This window comes from Mesoplodon mirus (assembly GCF_964341445.2).
Source record: "Mesoplodon mirus genome assembly, chromosome: 19".
NCBI classification, from domain to species: Eukaryota; Metazoa; Chordata; class Mammalia; order Artiodactyla; family Ziphiidae; genus Mesoplodon; species Mesoplodon mirus.
Window position 1 is genome coordinate 27,217,159 of NC_138995.1, and position 21,847 is coordinate 27,239,005.

General features: G+C 42.0%; 1 protein-coding gene across 3 annotated transcripts in view; it reads right to left on the bottom strand.

The window, feature by feature from the left end:
- CFAP263 (cilia and flagella associated protein 263) overlaps positions 1-21,847 on the bottom strand; it is a 49,882-nt gene that overhangs the window by 197 nt on the left and 27,838 nt on the right. For 2 of the 3 annotated variants that reach the window (XM_082607404.1, XM_082607402.1), the window contains 3 exons: positions 20,037-20,192; positions 15,486-15,593; positions 810-1,671 (listed from right to left, as the gene is read on the bottom strand). In XM_082607404.1, coding sequence (XP_082463530.1) covers positions 1,333-1,671; positions 15,486-15,593; positions 20,037-20,192 — 603 coding nt within the window. In that variant the 3' untranslated portion in view covers positions 810-1,332. Of the gene's footprint in view, positions 1-809; positions 1,672-15,485; positions 15,594-20,036; positions 20,193-21,847 lie in introns of those variants that run through there. The other variant, XM_082607403.1, reaches the window with a different exon arrangement.

Consider the following 21,847-nt stretch of genomic DNA (forward strand, 5'->3'; position numbering starts at 1 on the left):
CTACCTGCATCCAGCCCTGTGATGGTATGGATGACCTCGTATGTGGGGCAGTGTCTGCATGTGTGCTGCGGATGCAGGCCACCTTGGGGCATCTGGAAGATTCTTCTAAAGAGCGTGTCTCTGTTCCATGAAGTGAGAAGTTGCAGGTTCCTTCTGCACTTCTTTGCTACTTCTTAGCCCCAGATGTGATGGGTCCAAGTATGGATCCTAATTTACTTTCCTGCTGCCAAGTGACCACTGGAAGGGCAGGTAAACACACTGTGGAAAATGGAGCTGGGGTCTAGATGTGAGAATGCCAAGCTTCCCAAGTGACCTGACTGGGTTTTTAAGCTACCCTAAGGATGTCTTAAGTGCCCTCAGTGTGCAACCTGGCCTGTGGCAGTCTTGGTGCTTTCCTTTTTTTTTTTTTTTTTGATGCCAGCATATCATTTGCACTTTTCCTTTTTCTCTTCCATGGCTAACAAGGGGCAAGGGTGCTTCTGTGCACACTGTACCATATGAAAAGGCTTCAGGGTTAGTCAACATCAAAAAGACCCATGGGGCTTCCCTGGTGGTGCAGTGGTTGGGAGTCCGCCTGCCGATGCGGGGGGCACAGGTTCGTGCCCCGGTCCGGGAGGATTCCACGTGCCACGGAGCGGCTGGGCCGGTGAGCCATGGCCGCTGGGCCTGCACGTCCAGAGCCTGTGCTCCGCGACGGGAGAGGCCACAACAGTGAGAGGCCCGTGTACCGCAAAAAAAAAATAATAATAAAAAAAATAAAAATAAAGACCCATGGCAAATATGTAAATGCATGGAATCGGGTTCTGAGTGATATTAAAATCCATTATTGGGCTTCCCCGGTGGCGCAGTGGTTGAGAATCTGCTTGCTAATGCAGGGGACACGGGTTCGAGCCCTCGTCTGGGGGGATCCCACATGCCGTGGAGCAACTAGGCCCGTGAGCCACAACTACTGAGCCTGCGCGTCTGGAGCCTGTGCTCCGCAACAAGAGAGGCCGCGATAGTGAGAGGCCCGCGCACCACAATGAAGAGTGGCCCCCACTTGCCACAACTAGAGAAAGCCCTCGCACAGAAACGAAGACCCAACACAGCAAAAATAAATTAATTAATTAATAAACTCCTACCCCCAACATCTTAAAAAAAAATCCATTATTATCTCAATTTTTAAAAACTGGCTTCTCCGTGTATAAAATAGCAATCACTAAATTATCAATGGTAGGGGAGGGATTCAGAAGCTTCCAGAGATCAATAAGAAAACAAGCAACTAAAAACACACCATTACTAGAGTCTCTTCCTGATAACCTGAAAAGACGCCCCTAACAAGAAAAAGGACCTTTAAGGAAAAAAAAAAAAAAAAAAGCCATCCTTTATTTTGGTGTAAGGGTCGAAGCAACAGCTGAGATTTCTCACAGGTATTACGTGTCTAAAATCCTGTATTCTTACCTCAGAAAACAAAATCCTAAACAAAAATGTGAGGGGCATAAGATATCGCGGGTCTCGGGACTTCCTGTAACTCACCTCTGCAATCTCCACTTCCCTCTCCCACATCCTGATGGTCTTCTCCAGGTCCCTGTTTCGAATCTTCTCCCGGACGTACATCATCACCTGTGGCACTCGGAACTCAGACAGCTGCTTCCGGAGCTGCTTGTTCAGAGCCATGGCCTTGGCCCGGTCCTGGGTTGGGAAGGACCAATTAAACATGGGGCTCCCTGGCAGTTCTAGCCTCCTGGGACTTACTGGCCCTGGCATCTCTCCCCAGTTTCAATGTAGTTATAAAAATAACGTTTACATTTTCAAAGGAGTGGGTGAAATCACAAGATTCTTTTTCTTTACAGATCGTGACATTTTCGTCCAGTTTAGAAACATTAAGTAGAGTCTAAAACAGTCTTTTTCCCTCCCTTCCTTCCTCCCTTCCTTCCTCTATTAAGGAATATGCTTTACCTTTGATCGCTTAGGGGCTTTTTTTGCTTTGGAAAAATTAGGTATTTAAGTATAATTTGATTAGATCAATTTCAATTCATTTTCCTGTCTTTTTTTTTTGACAGAATACACATAACATAAATTTTCCCATTTTAACCGTTTTTAAGTGTACAGTTCTGTGGCATTCACAGAACAATTCACATTGTTTTGCAACATTTATCACCAGCCATCTCCAGAATTTTTTCATCTGCCCCAACTGAACCTCTATACCCATTATACGCTAACTCCCCAAACCCCCTCCCCATAGGCCCTGGCAACTACCATTCTATTTTCTGTCTCCATGAATGTGATTACTCTAGGTACCTCATATAAGTGGAATCATACAATATTTGTCCTTTTGTGACTGGCTAATTTCACTTAGCATAAATGTCTTCAGGGTTCATCCATGTTGTAGTGTGTCAAAATTTCTTTCCTTTTTAAGGATGAATAATATTCATCCTTAAATTAATATAAATAAAATAATATATTCTATTATATGCATATACAGCTCACTTTGGTTATTCACTCATCTGTCGATGGACACTTGAGTTGCTTCTACATTTTGGCTATTGTAAATAATGCTGCTACAAACATGGGTGTACAAATACCTGTTGTTCAAGTTCATGCTTTCAATTATTTTGGGTATATATCTGGAAGACAACTTGCTGGATCATATGATTATTCAATTTTTTGAGGACTCTGTCTTTTTAATTTCATTTTCAAAAATTATTATACAGTAAAATTAACTAGTCTTTTTCTTCTGAGTGGCTTTTTGAATTAGCATTGTCCTTTTAACAATTGTTTTGAATAGGCAATACATTCAATTCAAATGGTATAAAAGTACACAGTGACAAGCTCCCAACCCACCCCTGTCCCCAGTGCTGTGATTACAAATTTTCTGGGTACACATCATTTTGTAAAAATGCAAGTACAGTATATCAGTAGGATAAGCTACTGAAAGTGATATTGCTTATTCTAAGGCAGTGGTTCTCAACCAGAAGCTATTTTGCCCCCAGGAGACATTTGGCAATGTCCAGAGACATTTTTGTTTGTCACTATTAGGGGAGTGCTACTGGCATAGGGTAGGTGGAGGCCAGGGATGCTGCTAAACACCCTGCAACGCACAGGATGGCCCCCACAACGAAGAATTATCTGACCTGAAATGTCAGTAGGGTCTAGGTTGAGAAACCCTGCCCTAAGCATATGTGTATGTTTGGTAAATGGTGCTAACTTGCCTTCTATTATAATGATGAAGCCAATTATACTTCTGCAGCAATGTTTGAGACTGCCTGTTTTCTCCATTCTCGCGACACAATCTTTCTTTTTCATCTTTGTCAATCTAACAGAGGGAAAATGGTACCTCATTATAGCTTTATTTTCTGTTCCTTATGAGCAAAGAGGAACATTTTTCATATGTTTGAGATTTTTTAGCTTTTCTGTAACTGTTTAAATCTTTGGCCCAGTTTTTTCCTACTTTTTGTTAGATTTTTCTTGTTAATTTATAAGACATTTATCTTTTAAGAAAATTAGCTCCTTGTGATATTAAATACAATATTTTTCCAGTTACTTATCTTTGGGCTTCGCTTATGATGGGTTTTGCCATGCAGAAAATTTTTAATTTTTATATAGCTGACTTTATTGATTTCATGGTTTATAGGTTTCACATTTTAAAAGTCTTCCATATTCCAAGATTACAATAAAAATGTTCCCACTGTATAAGTTCAGGACTTTAATGGTTTTATTGTTAACATTTAAATCTCTGATATGCCTGGATTAATTTTGCTATTACATATAGTTCCAAATTAATTTTTTCCTAAATGGCTACCCAGTCATTGCAAATCATTTATTGAATAATCTGTTGTCTCTCATTGCAATGCCACCTTTATCATAAACTAAATATATCAATATCAAAACTATCAGAAACTTGATCATATACATATCATATATGGTCTGTATTAGAGTTCATCATATGGCTTACATTTTTTTCTTTTATCTTCCTGTCTATTCATGGATTTGTTTTAAATACTGTAACTTCATAACATGTTTCAGTATCTAGTAAGGCTAGTCTCCTCCTTATTAAGAATTTTGTGGATATTCTTATTTATTTTTACAAAAGAATTTTTGAGTCAGTTTATTTAAGCCTTTAAAAAAATCTCCTTGTGGGACTTCCCTGTTGGTCCAGTGGGTAGGACTCCACACTCCCAATGCAGAAGGCCTGGGTTCAATCCCTGGTCAGGGAACTAGATCCTGCGTGCATTCTGCAACTAGGTGTTTGTGTGCCGCAACTGAGAGTCCATGTGCCGCAACCAAGAAGTCTGCATGCCGCAGCTAAGAAGCCCGTGTGCCATGACTTAAAAAGATCCCGCATGCCATGACTGAGGATCTCGCATGCTGCAACTAAGACCCGGTGCAGCCAAAATAAACAAATAAATAAATAAATAAATAAAATTTTAAAATCTCCTTGTTATTTTAATTGGAATACTATTATTTCACAGATCACCTTAAACAGAACTAACGTTTTTTATGATGTTGAATCTTCCTAACCTAGTATTGTATTTTGATTCCTTGCTGTGACACTTGCATCACTTGGGAACTGGGTGAACATGCAAAGCCTCAGGCCACCGATACCTATCCAATCAGAATCTGCTTTTAACAAGATCCCCAGGTGACTAGTTCTCACCTTCTGGTTTGAGAAATGCTGTTTTAATACAATAAAATTATTTTTTTATCAACTTGTTTTCAGAATGCAACAAAAATTTGTCAGGAAGTGTTCAGTGCATATCTATTATTGGTCTAGCATGACATACAACTGTGGGGAGACCTAAAAATGTACCCGGAACCATCAGTGGACACTCTTGTGAGAATGATGATTACAGAATACCTAAGATAAAGTATAATGAAGTAGCAAGAATTAAAGCATTAAAAAATAGGTACTAGCTATGAGGGATACGCTGAGACGACCCGGGACTGCAGTCCCTATGCAGCACCCCACTTGTAGAGCAGGGGTGAAACTACAGGAAAGACAGGCCACTGTTCCCACACCCAGCTCCAGTGCAATGGTGCAGAAATTTTGCCCAAGGAGAGAGGCTGTAAAATATAAAGCTCTGGAATGCTGCCTAAGAAGGTGAACTTTATGTGGATCAGAGCGTGGGGAGTTCATGCTAAGGACTTTGTGGAAAACAATGGAGATCTTTGGGGTGAGCAATTAAGATCAATCTGATAGTTCCATATTAGTAGCAACAAGCAAAAAGTAGATTAGCTAGATGTTTAACTTAACCAGAGAAAGAGACAATTAAGAGCTTTATGGTGTTAGAGCAAGCCTCAGTGACTGGCAACACTTTGCCCCTGTGACAGGGCCTGACTGTAATTAGACCAGAATGTGGAACAATTCACGTCTCAGAGTGTTAAAGCAATAGAGCAATTAGCTAGTAATTAATAGAGGCTAACAGCTAGGTGTGATACCAATAGAGGTAGACTGGCAAGAAGTTTAGCTGAAAGATGGAGGAGTCAAAGAGAACTAAGCTGAAATCACACTGGTTGTCAGGGAGATTGTATCCATGATCAAGGCTGTACCCTCTGGGGAGCCACATCAGAGGCTACTAACAGCAGGAGAAATAGACTTTACTGAATTAGTCCAGCCAAATTACTACACAACAAGCAAAAACAATGACAAGACCAAGATGAGTATCTGGTGATACTAAAGTATATTATCTAAAAAGTCCAGTATTCAACAAAAATTATGAGATAGGAAAGAAACAAGGAAGTGTGACCCACACAGGGAAAAAAGCAGGCAACATAAACTGCCTTTCGGAGAATCCAGATGGTGGACTTAGCAAAGTCTTCAAAGCAACTATAATAAAGATGTTCAAAAAACTAAAGGAAAGAAGAATTTAAAGAATTAAAAGAATATATGATGATAGTGTCTTATCAGAGAATATCAATAAAGAGGTAGAAATTATTTAAAAAATAAAAAGAAGAACCAAATAGAAAATCTGGAGTCTTTCCAAATGGAATGAAAAATTCACTAGAGGGGATCAACAGTACATTTAAGCCAAGAGAGGAAATAATCAGTTAACTTAAGGTAAATTGATAGAGACTATGCAATATGAAGAACACAGAGAAAAAAGAAGAAAGAAAAGTCTTGGAGAAATGTGGAACACCCCTAACTGTACCAACACACATGAAAACTTCCCACATTTGATGAAAAACATTTACACATCCACAAACTTCAACAAACTCCAAGTAGGATTAGTGCAAAGAAATACAGGCCCAGATACTTTGTGCCCAAAATGTTGACTGACAAGGCAAAGAGAATATATTGAAAGCAGCAAGAGAAAACAATTCATCACATACAAGGGAAGCCCAATAAGATTAATAGCTGACTTCTCATCAGAAACAAAATGGAGGCCCAAAGGCAGTGGGATGACATATTCTAAGTGCTGAAAGGAAAAAAAAAAAAAACTTCAACAAAGAATCTTACATCCAGCAAAACTATCTTTCAAAAATGCAAGAAAGCAATGAGCAAGCACACCCAGATCTTGGTTTCCAATATTAATCAAATAAAAAGACCCAGGACTTCTTGGAGAAATGGCTAATTCTAGGACTGGGGCAGGAAATATACAAGAAGAGCCTGGAGCATCTTCTAATTCCAGAAAGGAAAGAGGTGCTTAAACCAAAACACACACACATACAACAACAACAATAACCACCCACAAAACTGGGGATATACCAGAGGAACACAGAACCTGCCTGAAAGAGCTCTCAGTTGCCAACTGGAACAATGGGAGCAACAAAATAAATAATGTTAGATTATAAACCAATATATAAAATTAATATTCATGAATTGATGCTGATATAAATAAATAATTTTTAAAATAAACAAATGGGGTAGAGTTGACAAATCTTTCACAGAGAAGAATTCCAAAAAATTTATAACCCCTACTTCTTAAGCGTGGCCTGCACACAGGACCTTCCTTCCAAAGAGTAAAGTCTGAAAAGTGGGAAAGAGTAACTGCAGTGGAGAAACCTGTGGAACACCATCTCAGCCAGGTGATCAAGGTTAACATCAGCAATGAAAAGTCTTGTTGACAGGATGCTCCCTTGATATGAAAATAGCACTTTACTTCTGTAGAAGAAGGCTACATCCAAGAAAACAAATAGCACAAACACAGGTAATTATGTGGGTAATTATAAAAAAAACAGCATAATTGCATATTTTCCTTCTTTTAACTGATTTAAAAAGCATTTTCATAAAACAATGCATATAATTTTATATTGGACTTATATAAAATGTAATATATTTGACAATAATAGCACAAAGGCAGGCTGAAATGAATCTGCATTTGAGTAGGAAAATAACACCAGATGGTAACTCAAATCTACAGGAAGAAGTGAAGAGAACTACACAAGTGGTAAAGGAAGGATAATGTAACAAAGTCTATGAACATACTGCATCTCCTTTCTTCTTTCAGCTTTTGGATCCCTTCCTCACACCATTTACAAAGTAACTCACAATGGATCATAACCTAAATTTAAGACCTATAAAAGTCTTAAGAAAAGACATAGGAGGGACTTCCCTGGTGGCACAGTGGTTAAGAATCCACTTGCCAATGCAGGGGACACAGGTTTGAGCCCTGGGCTGGGAAGATCCCACTTGCTGTGGAGCAACTAAGCCCATGCGCCACAGCTACTGAGCCTGTGCTCTAGAGCCTACAAGCCACAACTACTGAGCCTGCATGCCACAACTACTGAAACCTGTGTACCTAGAGCCTGTGCTCCTCAACAAGGGAAGCCACTGCAATGAGAAGCCCGCACACCATAACGAAGAGTATTCCCCGCTCGCCACAACTAGAGAAAGGCCTCACGCAGCAACAAAAACCCAACTCAGCCAAAAATAAATAAATAAAATAAATAAATTTATTTTAAAAAAAAACTGGGCAAACGCCTTGAAGAGACATTTCTGCAAAAAAGATAGACATGTGGCCAAAAAGCATATGAAAAAATGCTTCATGTCATCAGTAATTAAGGAAATTCAAATCAAAACCACAATGAAATACCACTTCACACGCACTAGGACAGCATTAAAAAAAACACCTGAAAATAACAAGTGTTGGTGAAGATGTACAGAAATCGGAACACTCACACGTACATTTTCTTGTTTAAGTTCTAGGAATTTTCTTTATATTTCCACTCAACTTTCATGTATTTTTTCTTTCTTATTAGTCATCCATTTTCTACACATCAGTGTATACATGTCAATCCCAATTGCCCAACTCATCACACCACAACCCCCACCCCCGCCACTTTCCCCCCTTGGTGTCCATACATTTTTTCTCTACTTCTGTGTCTCAATTTCTGCTCTGCAAACCGGTTCATCTGTACCATTTTCTAGGCTCCACATATATGCATTGATATACGATATATGTTTTTCTCTTTCTGACTTACTTCACTCTGTATGACAGTCTCTAGATCCATCCACGTCTCTACAAATAACCCAATTTCATTCCTTTTTATGGCTGAGCAATATTCCATTGTATATATGTACCACATCTTCTTTATCCATTCGTCTGTTGATGGGCATTTAGGTTGCTTCCATGGCCTGGCTATTGTAAAGAGTGCTGCAATGAACATTGGGGTGCGTGTGTCTTTTTTTTTTTTTTTTGCAGTATGCGGGCCTCCCACCGCTGTGGCCTCCATTGCCGTGGAGCACAGGCTCCAGACGCGCAGGCTCAGCAGCCATGGCTCACAGGACCAGCCGCTCTGTGGCACGCGGGACCCTCCTGGACTGGGGCACGAACCCGTCTCCCCCGCATCGGCAGGCGGACTCTCAACCACTGCGCCACCAGGGAAGCCCGCATGTGTCTTTTTGAATTATGTTTTTCTCTGGGTATATGCCCAGTAGTGGGATTGCTGGGTCATATGGTAATTCTATGTTTAGTTCTTTAAGGAACCTCCATACTGTTCTCCATAGTGGCTGTATCAATTTACATTCCCACCAACAGTGCAAGACACTTCCCTTTTCTCCACACCCTCTCCAGCATTTGTTGTTTGTAGATTTTCTGATAATGCTCATTCTGACTGGTGTGAGGTGATATCTCACTGTAGTTTTGATTTGCATTTCTCTAATGATTAGTGATGTTGAGCATCCTTTCATGTGTTTGCTGGCAATCTGTATATCTTCTTTGGAGAAATGTCTATTTAGGTCTTCTGCCCATTTTTGGATTGGGTTGTTTGATTTTTTGATATTGAGCTGCATGAGCTGCTTGTATATTTTGGAGATTAATCCTTTGTCAGTTGCTTCATTTGCAAATATTTTCTCCCATTCTGAGGGTTGTCTTTTCGTCTTGTTTATGGTTTCCTTTGCTGTACAAAAGCTTTTAAGTTTCATTAGGTCCCATTTGTTTATTTTTGGTTTTATTTCCATTTCTCTAGGAGGTGGATCAAAAATATCTTGCTGTGATTTATGTCAAAGGCTGTTATTCCTATGTTTTCCTCTAAGAGTTTTATAGTGCCCAGTCTTAAATTTACGTCTCTAATCCCTTTTGAGTTTATTTTTGTGTATGGTGTTAGGAAGTGTTCTAATTTCAATCTTTTACATGGAGCTGTCCAGTTTTCCCAGCACCACTTATTGAAGAGACTGTCTTTTCTCCATTGTATATCCTTGCCTCCTTTGTCATAGATTAGTTAACCATAGGTGCATGGGTTTATCTCTGGGCTTTCTATCCTGTTCCATTGATCTATATTTCTGTTTTTGTGCCAGTATCATATTGTCTTGATTACTGTAGCTTTGTAGTATAGTCTGAAGTCAGGGAGTCTGATTCCTCTAGCTCCATTTTTTTCCCTCAAGACTGCTTAGGCTATTCGGGGTCTTTTGTGTCTCCATACAGATTTTAAGATTTTTTGTTCTAGCTCTGTAAAAAATGCCATTGGTAATTTGACAGGGATTGCATTGAATCTGTAGATTGCTTTGGGTAGTACAGTCATTTTCACAATATTGATTCTTCCAATCCAAGAATATGGTATATCTCTCCATCTGTTAGTATCATCTTTACTTTCTTTCATCAGTGTCTTATAATTTTCTGCATACAGGTTTTTGTCTCCCTAGGTAGGTTTATTCCTAGGTATTTTATTCTTTTTGTTGCAATGGTAAATGGGAGTGTTTCCTTAATTTCTCTTTCAGATTTTTCATCATTAGTGTATAGGAATGCAAGAGTTTCCTGTGCATTAATTTTGTATCCTGCAACTTTACCAAATTCATTGATCAGCTCTACTAGTTTTCTGGTGGCATTTTTAGCATTCTCTATGTATAGTATCATGCCATCTGCAAACAGGGAGAGTTTTACTTCTTCTTTTCCAATTTGGTTTCCTTTTATTTCTTTTTCTTCTCTGATTGCCGTGGCTAGGACTTCCAAAACTATGTTGGATAATAGTGGTGAGAGTGGACATCCTTGTCTTGTTCCTGATCTTAGAGGAAATGCTTTCAGTTTTTCACCATTGAGAATGATGTTTGCTGTGGGTTTGTTGTATATGGCCTTTATTATGTTGAAGTAGGTTCCCTCTATGCCCACTTTCTGGAGAGTTTTTTTATCATAAATGGGTGTTGAATTTTGTCAAATGCTTTTTCTGCATCCATTGAGATGATCATATGGTTTTTCTTTTTCAATCTGTTAATAAGGTGTATCACATTGATTGATTTGCATATATTGAAGAATTCTTGCATCCCTGGGATAAATCCCACTTGATCATGGTGTATGATCCTTTTAATGTGTTGTTGGATTCTGTTTGCTAGTATTTTGTTGAGGATTTTTGCATCTATATTCATCAGTGATATTGGTCTCTAATTTTCTTTTTCTGTAGTATCTTTGTCTGGTTTTAGTATCAGCATGATTGTGGCCTCATAGAATGAGTTTGGGAGTTTTCCCTCCTCTGCAATTTTTTGGAAGAGTTAGAGAAGGATGGGTGTTAGCTCTTCTCTAAATGTTTGATAGAATTCACCTGTGAAGCCATCTGGTCCTGGACTTTTGTTTGGTGGAAGATTTTTATCACAGTTTCAATTTCATTACTTGTGATTGGTCTGTTCGTATTTTCAATTTCTTCCTGGTTCAGTCTTGGAAGGTTATACCTTTCTAAGAATTTGTCCATTTCTTCCAGGTTGTCAATTTTAGTGGCGTAGACTTGCTTGTAGTAGTCTCTTAGGATGCTTTGTATTTCTGTGGTGTCTGTTGTAACTTCTCCTTTTTCATTTCTAATTTTATTGATTTGAGTCCTCTCCCTCTTTTTCTTGTTGACTCTGGCTAATGGCTTATCAATTTTGTTTATCTTCTCAAAGAACCAGCTTTTAGTTTTATTGATCTTTGCTATTGTTTTCTTTGGTTCTATTTCAATTATTTCTGATCTGATCTTTATGATTTCTCTCCTTCTGCTAACTTTGGGTTTTGTTTGTTCTTCTTTCTCTAGTTCCCTTAGGTGTGAGGTTAGACTGTTTATTTGAGATTTTTCTTGTTTCTTGAGGTAGGCTCGTATAGCTATAAACTTCTCTCTTAGAACTGCTTTTGCTGCATCCCATAGGTTTTGGATCATCGTGTTTTCATTGTCATTTGTCTCTAGGTATTTTTTGATTTCCTCTTTGATTTCTTCAGTGATCTCTTGGTTATTTAGTAATGTATTGTTTAGCCTCCATGTGTTTGTGTTTTTTACATTTTCTTCCTTGTAATTGATTTCTAATCTCATAGCGTTTTGGTCAGAAAAGATGCTTGATATGATTTCAATTTTCTTAAATTTACTGAGGCTTGATTTGTGACCCAAGATGTGATCTATCCTGGAGAATTTTCCATGCACACTTGAGAAGAAAGTGTAATCTGCTGGTTTTGGATGGAATGTCCTATAAATATCAATTAAATCTATCTGGTCTATTGTGTCATTTAAAGCTTCTCTTTCCTTATTTATTTTCATTTTGGATGATCTGTCTATTGGTGTAAGTGAGGTGTTAAGTTCACCCACTATTATTGTGTTACTGTCAATTTCCTCTTTTATAGCTGTTAGCAGTTGCCTTATGTATTGAGGTTCTCCTATGTTGGGTGCATATATATTTATAATTGTTATATATTCTTCTTGGATTGATCCCTTGATCATTAGGTAGTGTCCTTCCTTGTCTCTTGTAACATTCTTTATTTTAAAGTCTATTTTATCTGGTATGAGTATAGCTACTCCAGCTTTCTTTTGATTTCATTTGCATAGAATATCTTTTTCCATCCCCTCACTTTCAGTCTGTATGTGCCCCTAGGTCTGAAGTGGGTCTCTTGTAGACAGCATATATATGGGTCTTGTTTTTGTATCCATTCAGCAAGCCTGTGTCTTTTGGTTGGAACATTTAATGCATTCATGTTTAAGGTAGTTATCAATACATATGTTCCTATGACCATTTTCTTAATTGTTTTGGGTTTGTTTTTGTAGGTCCTTTTCTTCTCTTGTGGTTCCCACTTAGAGAAGTTCCTTTAGCATTTGTTGTAGAGCTGGTTTGGTGGGGCTGAATTCTCTTAGCTTTGCTTGTCTGTAAAGCTTCTGTTTTCTCCATCGAATCTGAATGAGATCCTTGGCGGGTAGAGTAATCCTGGTTGTAGGTTCTTCCCTTTCAGCACTTTAAGTATATCATGCCACTCCCTTCTGGCTTGTAGAGTTTCTGCTGAGAAATCAGCTGTTAACCTTATGGGAGTTCCCTTGTATGTTATTTGTCATTTTTCCCTTGCTGCTTTCAATAATTTTTCTTTGTCTTTAATTTTTGCCAGTTTGATTACTATGTGTCTCGGTATGTTTCTCCTCGGGTTTATCCTGTATGGGACTCTCTGTGCTTCCTGGACTTGGGTGGCTATTTCCTTTCCCACGCTAGGGAAGTTTTTGACTATAATCTCTTCAAATATTTTCTCGGGTCCTTTCTCTCTCTCTTCTCCTTCTGGGACCCCTATAGTGCGAATGTTGTTGCGTTGAATGTTGTCCCAGAGGTCTCTTAGGCTGTCTTCATTTCTTTTCATTCTTATTTCTTTATTCTGTTCCACAGCAGTGAATTCCACCACTCTGTCTTCCAGGTCACTCATCTGTTCTTCTGCCTCAGTTATTCTGCTATTGATTCCTTATAGTGTATTTTTCATTTCAGTTATTGTATTGTTCATCTCTGTTTGTTTGTTCTTTAATTCTTCTAGATCTTTGTTAAACATTTCTTGCATCTTCTCAATCTTTGCCTCTGTTCTTTTTCTGAGGTCCTGGATCATCTTCACTATCATTATTCTGAGTTCTTTTTCTGGAAGATTGCCTATCTCCATTTCATTTAGTTGTTTTTCTGGGGTTTTATCTTGCTCCTTCATCTGGTACATAGCCCTCTGCCTTTTCATCTTGTCTATCTTTCTGTGAATGTCACACACGTACATTTTTTTAATCTTAATCATTTTATTCAGAGCAATTCTTGGCATATAAGTATTGTTGAAGGGATGCATGTATGACTACAGGATAGCAGATTCATGGCTGTGAATAAATCAAGTGATTAAGATCTAAGAGTCTGAGCCTAGGTTTGAATTGCTGATCTGCATGTAATATAGTGAGACTTGGAACAAGTAAACTTAACATTTCTGTGTCTGAAGTTATATATACAACGAAATGCCTCAAGTTTACTATAAGGATTAAATAAAATAAATAACTTTGTGACACATGTACATTTTTGATGGGAATGTAAAATGGTGCAGCCACTTTGCAAAAGAGTTTGGCAGTTCTGTAAATGTTAAACCTAGAGGTACCATATATATAACCCAAAATTCCACTGTTAGCTATATGTCCAAGAGAAAAGAAAACATATATTCACACAAAAACTTGTACATGAATGTTCACAGCAGCATTATTCAAAATAGCCAAAAAACGAAAACAACACAAATATCAATCAAACTGATGAATGGATTAAACAAAATGTGGTACATGCAAGGAAACATTATTCAGCCATAAAAAGAAACAAGTACTGATACATGCTACAACATGAATCTTGAAAATATTATTAAAGTTAAAGGGTCACACTGTATGATCCCTTTTATATGAAAGGTTGACAAGAGGCAAATTCACAGAGACAGAAAGCTGATTAGTAGTCACCTATGTCTGGAGGGTGGGAATGAGGTGAGGTGAAATGGAGGATTTCTAATTGGTCCAGGGTTTCTTTCTGAGGTGACGAAAATGTTCTAAAATAATTATGCTGATTGTTACACAACTCTGTGAATATACTATAAACCACTCAAATGTACACTTTAAATTGGTAAATTGTTTGATATATGCATTATATCCCAATAGAGCTGTTTATTAAAAAGTTAACAAAATGAAAATATACTAAGTAGTGAATGCTGGGCTTTTAAAAATTGATTTCATGTTTTACTTGTAATCTAATAAATATCATCCCAAACAAATAAGAACCACAGGAATTCTGCATGGAGAGAGCACACAGACTTTTGCTTCACCTTTGTTACCGGCCACTCTGCAGCGAGACTGACTTTTTTGAAAAGGGTACTGGTTCTCCTTCAAGGATATGATGCGGATGCCATGGCAAAACTGAGTCAGATGTAGTAATCCTGTGGCTTTTTGGCCGTTGTAGGCAGGTTTGGGGCCACACATGCTGCTGCGGACACTTCAGGCTCATTCAAGGCAATAATAGTAATAAATGAAATAATGGCTTTAAGAGGTTGACAAAGCATCGTCCTATCTGATTACTGCAACAAGGGCTGTGACGTCTTTTTCACAGACGTGGAAACAGTTCTGTCTAATTCAAAGGCTTGCTCAAGGCTAGAGACTGGCAACACAAACCTGATGCCAGGCCTTCTGAATACAAGTCCAGGGCTCATTTTCCGTCACCTTGCCCCCAAAGTCTCCTTTGAGTCATATCCTAGGTGCGTGTAACTGGTGGAAATTCAACTCTATGTGTTCAACAAAATAACGAGAGCACTCAATCCCAATGCAGATATCGGGAGCTCAGATGACACCACACATTTTCACATGGTGACCACAGGCCCTGGAGTGGGCCTGGGACAGAGGTCACAGGTCTGCCATCTGAGCATCTGCCGTACCGAGTGAGAGCTCCATGTTTAAAGAGCTTTCTCTCCTTTACACAGAAAGTTATATTTTGCCGTGTGATCTTTTTTCTCATATCAGTTACATTATTACATGCATCATACATTTTTTTTTGCCAGATTGAATACACTACACTTTGAATTTGGTACCTTATGGGTCACTTAAGGAATTCTTGAGAGTCATCTGGACTCTGTAGTTTCTAGATGATTTCATGATTTCTGATAGTAGATTCTGACTCGGCAGTAAAATGCAACACCACAGACTGGAGCCTCCAGGGGCCACTTTCTCATTTGATGACCCAGAGCTATTTTGGTTTTTATGATCTAGGCTTTTCTAGACAAAAACCAAGGTGGCCTAGATCTTGGTGAATACTGACCCGAGCCCTTGTAGACAGAAGGAGAAAAACACCAGAAACAGTATGTTTTACTCTCTCCTACCTCCTCTACTTGCAGGGTTTCTTTTTCAACTTTTTCGAGTAACTCTTTTCTCAACAAGAACTCTTTGTCCAGATCGAGGGACATTTCCATGGCTCGGTGTAGCTTGCTCTGAAATATAACAACACAGCAAGTCTTGAGCAAAGATGATTGCTTAGAACTATAGGAAGGATAGACAGACAAACAGCTCTTTATTAAGCAGGAGAATAGCAGGACCAACCAGGAACTTGGGCCTGCCCTCATGGCTGCCCAGATTTTCAGAATCCTGGTGTCTAAGTGGCAGGGGAGGAGAGGACCTCAGGAGGCTTGTCCTCACCTGCAAAGTAGCCAGATACACCTGGACCCAAATCCTACCCCACCACTTACTAAGAGAACCTCTCTAAACTAGGGCTAGTTGCCTTGTAGGGTTGTAGAAAGGCTTAAAGGGAGACAAACCTGGTAAAGTGTTGAGCACAGTGCCTGACACACTGAGAACCCACGGCAGATGGCCACCATCACTACCTCACTTGGATGAAGAGGTGGATGCTACTGTGAGCCCACTGTACAGGTGAGGGAACTGACTTTTAGGGAGGTGAAACAACTTCCCCAGGGTCACAGAGACAAGGGGGAGCCAGGTTTGATCCCAGGCAGCGTGATTTCACAGCCCACGGACTCCACCACTGTCTCCAAAGCCTATCAGGACTGGGCCTGCTGGTGCTGGAGAGATCCTGCAGGAGCTGCTCCACAGCTTCCTGTTGCATCTTTTGCTGCCGCCCCTCACCAGCTCCTCCCTGGTCCCTGCTTCTTAGGTTTGCCCCCTTTGGACCTCCATCTACTAGTGGTGAAGAGTCAACCTGGAGGAGTTGGGATGTGCTCTGCTTGGCTGAGGAGGAGGGGACCGAGGGACAGAAGCCAGTGACTCCAGGGGGCTGGCCAACAAACCCTGAGAACCCACCCAGGCACTGGTCGGCAAAACAACCTAGGCCCGGCCACCAAGGGGCCGGCTCACAGCCCTGACAGAGGTGCAAGGAGAAATGCCAAACTGCAACCGTGCCAAGCACCAAGACTGCATGGGCACTGGTCCCGAAGGTTTCCCTGGGGAAAGGGATGCTGGAAAAAGAGAGGTGAAGTCAAGTATGTCTAGGTAAGAGGGGTGGGAAGAACATTTAAAGCTAAGGAAAGAGCCTTGGGAGAGGAGGGTCCAAAAGGAGCCGGAGAGAGGAGGGTACTGGGGCAATGCTCGAAGGTATCAAATCTTAGACCTGGCAGAAAAGCCTGGAGCCACCTGCCTGAGGGAACTTAGAGCACTTGGGGCCACCTCCCTCCCCATTCCTCTCCTCTCCAATCCCTTCTTTAAGGCTCATTTCCTGTTCCACATCTTGCATGAAGTTGCTCTTCTGAGGAAAGCAAAAGTGGATAAGAGGCCAGGCTGAGGGGGTCAGCTGTGGGGAAGGGAAGGCAGGACAGGTCTTCACTGCACACCAGCCAGTCAGGTGGGAGAAAAGGAGAGCAGAGGGAAAACAGTCATTCACCCGACAACTTAGAGAGACAGTTAGAGACACAGGGCAGGAAAGAACGGAAGCTCAAGGCAGCCCCTGGCTCTGCTGGGGCGGGGCCTTCAAGGAGGTGTAATGAGAGTAATTTGGGATCCTGATGAGGACGATGGTCATTGAGGCAGCTACTTCTGAAAAGGCATGTTAGCTTTCTGTTGCTGTGTAACAAGTTATCACAAATTTTGTGGCTTAAAGTAACACACATTTATTATCTCACAGTTCCTATAGATCAGAAGTCCAAGCACAGTGTGGCTGGATTCTCTGCCCAGGGAGTGACCCACCGTGTGGGCCAGGGCTGGGTCTTATCTGGACCTGGGGTCCTTGCCAAGCTCACAGGTTGTTGGTGGGAAGCATTTCCTTGAAGTTGTAAGACCGAGCTCTCCATTTTCTTTCTGGCTGTCAGCAGGAGGTGGCCCTTGGCTCCTGGAGGCCACCCTCAGACACCTTCCATGTGGTCCCTCTATCTTCGAGCCAGCAATGGAGAACTTCTCATCCAGAGAATTCCCTTCATGCTTCAAATCTCTGCCTTCCTCATCCAGAGAAAACTCTCTACTTTCAAAGGGCTCATGGGATTAGGTCAGACCCACTGGGATAATATCCTCATCTCAAGGTCAAGGGTGCCCTCTAATTTAACCTAATCATAGAGCAGAATGGAACCTAATAACAGAATCCGTCGTATCCAGAGCCCTGGGCATTGTGCAGGGTGAATATACCAGGGGGCAGGGAGTCTTGGGGGACATCTTGGAATTCTATCTAACACAAGGCACCACTAGTTTATACACGGATCACTAGTTTACAGTCAGTTAAGAGCGACACCTCAAAGCTGTAGTCACGTGCTTATATTCTACCAGCCTCCATCAGGCAGGGCTTGAAGGCATAGCACAGAAAAAGGGTTGACTGAGACCCACCCATAAAACTCATAGAAGAGAAGAGACCATGTCTGTCTCCTTCAGAGCTGTACCCTCATCACTTAGCCCTGTGCCTGGCATGCCGTAGGTACTCAGTACATTTGGTAATAGAGGAAAATTATTCTATATATTTTTAATGAGGTCTCATACTTGGGTGTTTGACATTTATATGAAAGTGATCCCTCCTGCCACCCTTCCATCCCCTAAACATACACCTGAATTTTTAGCAGTTTTTGACAATCCATGCTGAGCACCTGCTTTTGCCAGGCCCTGTCCTCAGTGCTGGGGACACATCACAGACCAGCCGGAGGTCCGTCCTGGTGGTAAGTCACAAAAACCTGCTTCTGAGAGGTGACACATCGGCCCATAGGCCCCAGTAGAGTCCCCATTCAAACCCAGGTGAGGCCAGACTCTACAACCCACAGTTGTTGGGCCCCGTTTCCCCCAGGAGGCCTGAGAACTGAGACACAGAAAAGTGAGCCTGCTTCTCTCTCAGCCCCTCGCTGTGTCACCTTAGGACTCCAGCAGGCATCTCCTCCCAGCTCCACCATCTGCTTGCTATTATTCTAAACAGGCCTACAGGCACCCTGGCCCCTGGGATTCTGACTGGAATGGCTCCCATTCTGCCCACCGTGGCCTGTGTTGCCGCTGCTTGGGTGTCACAATCAATAGGCACTGTGCATTTAGATGTCCTAAGCAGCGCGAGCCCTGGACCTAGCTGTTGCATTTTATAAACCAGTAGCTCCACTCCAAAGCCCTGGCTTTTCCCCACAAGACCAGACTGGCCCTGTGCCACTCAGTTGATTTCTCAGGATAAGATCAAGGTCCAATGTGATGTAACCACGTACCTCGAGGCTCTCCAGTTGGACACATGAATTTCAGAATGTGAGCATGGCCTTGTGTACACACGTTATGCCAGGGGAAGGCAGCTGGGTGAGGTGGGACACGCACTGGACTAGGAATCCAAGCTCTGTCACAAACATGTTGCTTGAATCCGGCAATTATTCTGCCTCTTTCGGCCTCAGGTTTTTCATTTGTAAAAGGAAAACGCTGGACAAACATAAACCTAGTCTAAACACATTCGAATTCACATTTTTAAATGACACTGTGTGGGCCAAATGACGCTTACCTGTGAGCTACCTAAGCCCGTGGCCGCTCTTGCCACCTAGACACTAGGCCAGGGGTCAGCAACCTTGCTCTGTAAAAGGCCAGATAGTAAATATTTTAGGCTTTGCAGGCCAAGGGGCAAAATTGAGCATACTGTGTAATTACCTACACTAACAAGAGAAAAAACAAATTTCCACAAATGTTTTATTGATAAAATTCAAAATAAAATAATTAAGTATAATATTTTGGAATGCAGGTCTACTATTGAGGAGAATGAAATTTCTAGGGGAGAAATCAATTTAGCTTAATTGGGTTTCAAAGGGAGTGTTCTCTATCAAATCAGTTGCAAATGTTCTGTAAAAACCATCCTTAGCTCCCAGACCAGTGGGCAGGATACACGGGCCCACAGTTAGCTGACTATTGCATCAGACAGTTGCCAGCAGGGTGACCAGGCAGCCTGGTCTGCTGAGGACAGGCCATGTTCATGCCCACAGTTTCTGCTTAATTATCAATAGTGCCTCTTTCTCTACAAAAAGGGTTCTGTGTGGATGAGGAATTATTTAGTAGTTTTCTGATTTATAGCTAAGATGATTTCCTTTGCAGGGTTTTAAGCAAGGAAGTGCTTATTACACACTAAATTAAACAGGGACCTAAATGTGGCTGGTTATCAAAACTCACTGTGCATAAAAATCATCTGGGAGTTAAGGAAAAAAAAAAAAAAAGATGCATGGCCCTCACCCCTTAATTCAATTGGTCAGGGTTGGACTAGCGAGTCTGTCTAATTTAAAAAAAAAAACAAAAGCCTCCTTGGATGGTTCTAATGTGCAGCCAGGATTGTGGGGACATTCGGAGTATTTTAGGAGACATGGCTTCGTCGGGAGAAATCAGAGAGCAACAGGGGAGTGGAGGACGCCTAGGCTCTCAGTGAAACCACAGTGGTGCCCTGGCACCTCTCTGTGGCTGGAAAGGTAGGCACAGGAAGCCCCGGGGACCAGCGCGGACCTTACTTTGTATGCATTAAGGATCTGCAGGGTGTTTCCGGATACCAGCTTCAGCTGGATCAGTTCTTGATTCCTTGCTTCAAATGTCTCTGAAAACTGAGCATTCTCGAACTTCAGCTGCTGCAAGTCAACATCGTGGAGGGCCTCTCCCACCTCTTCCTTCTACAGCTCAGAGAGAGGAAACGATGTGAGGCTGTGACTTCTGAATGTATGGCTCGCACTTTGCAATTCCTAGTGAGCTTTTGGAAGTCAGTCGTCATTCAGACATTCAACAAACTTGGATTGGGGATCTGCTTGGTGCCAGGCATGGTGTTAGGCACCAGGGATAGAGATCTGAGTAAATATGATACTCCCATACTCAATGACAGTTCACAGACAGGTCATAGCACGGTGTAGTGGGACACACAGGGGCAGAGGGCAAACAGAAGCCCCTCAGCCAGCCCAGAAGAGAATGGAAGGCTGGGTCGGGGGAGGCTTTCCCCAGGAAGTGGCGCCTAAACAGGGCTGTGTAGGAAGAAAGGCCATTTAAAAGTTGTTTTTAACCTGGAAAACCCAGGACAAGCAGCCCATAAACGTCCTTCCTTTGATCCCATGACATTTCTGCATGGGGGGTGTATCAGTGCACTGGGTTCGCTCCCCAGCCCTGGCCCCACCTTACCTGCCCCACCAGGTCTGTGCCATCTTACATTTGTGGTACACAAGAGCCAAACTCAGGTCTGTTCCCCATCCCCACATGCTACCCATGCTCTACTACCTCCTAGAAGGCATCTTCTTCCCTTTCCCCCAAAACAACAGAACAATTTCCTTAAGCCCCAACTGACCCACCCTCTAGCTCATATGTTCCCAGCCCATCTTCCACACCAGAGGGTAATCCCTCCCTCCACGCAGCCTCCTGAGGCTGTGGCTCCCGGTCCCTGTCACTGTTTCCTCTGTATGGCAGTTATGCATCCATGCCTTTTCTCACCATCACCACTCCCTGCTAGCCTGTGAGCCTGCAAGGGCAGGACCACATTAGTGTCATCTCTGTGTAGCAATGGCTTTTAGGTTAAAGGTCATCCATCTGCTTCCCCTCTCATGCTTCAGGATGCCTGAGCTTGCATGAAGCCCAGAGAACTAGGAACTCAGTATCAGGAGGCAGCTCAGCTGGGGCCACGTTCTTTCTTATGCTGAACTCAACTCTCCTTGGCTGACACTTTCACCCCAACCCAGCTCCACCCTGGGGGCCCTCCCAAGCAGTATGTTCTCTTCCCCACAGCGGCCAGCGCACTTGGAGACAGCAGCCATGGCTCTTGTGGGCTCCTCCTCCTTGGCCCCATCAGTTGCAGGTCCTCTGACATGCTTTCTCTCCCCTTGCTCTCCATTCCCTCTCCTACGTGGACTCTAGTTTACAGATTCTTTCAAGTGTGGCACTCTCCCTAAGACACAGTGCTCCAGGTGGGCTACTCAGAACAGAGTGCAGTGAGACCAACCGTTTTTGGGGGGCACTGTGGAGTGCAGCCTAGGCTGCAGCACTGCCCCCAGCTGAGCGGACTTTATCAGCTTCTCCATGACTAAGCCACCCAGCACCTGTGCAGATATTTGGGGGGATCAAAGTGGAGGACCTTACATTTGTCCTTCGTCACTTCGTGTGTTAAAGTTGTCCCAGCCTGTTGAACCTTTGGGATCCCAAGTCAATCAAGCAATAATTCCCAGACATCTTAATTCTCCTGCCCAACTCTGTGTCACTGTCAGTGGCCACCTCAGATGCACATACCATCAGCGCCCATATAATGAGTTAATAACACAAATATTGAGCTAAAAGAGGATGGAGCTATGTA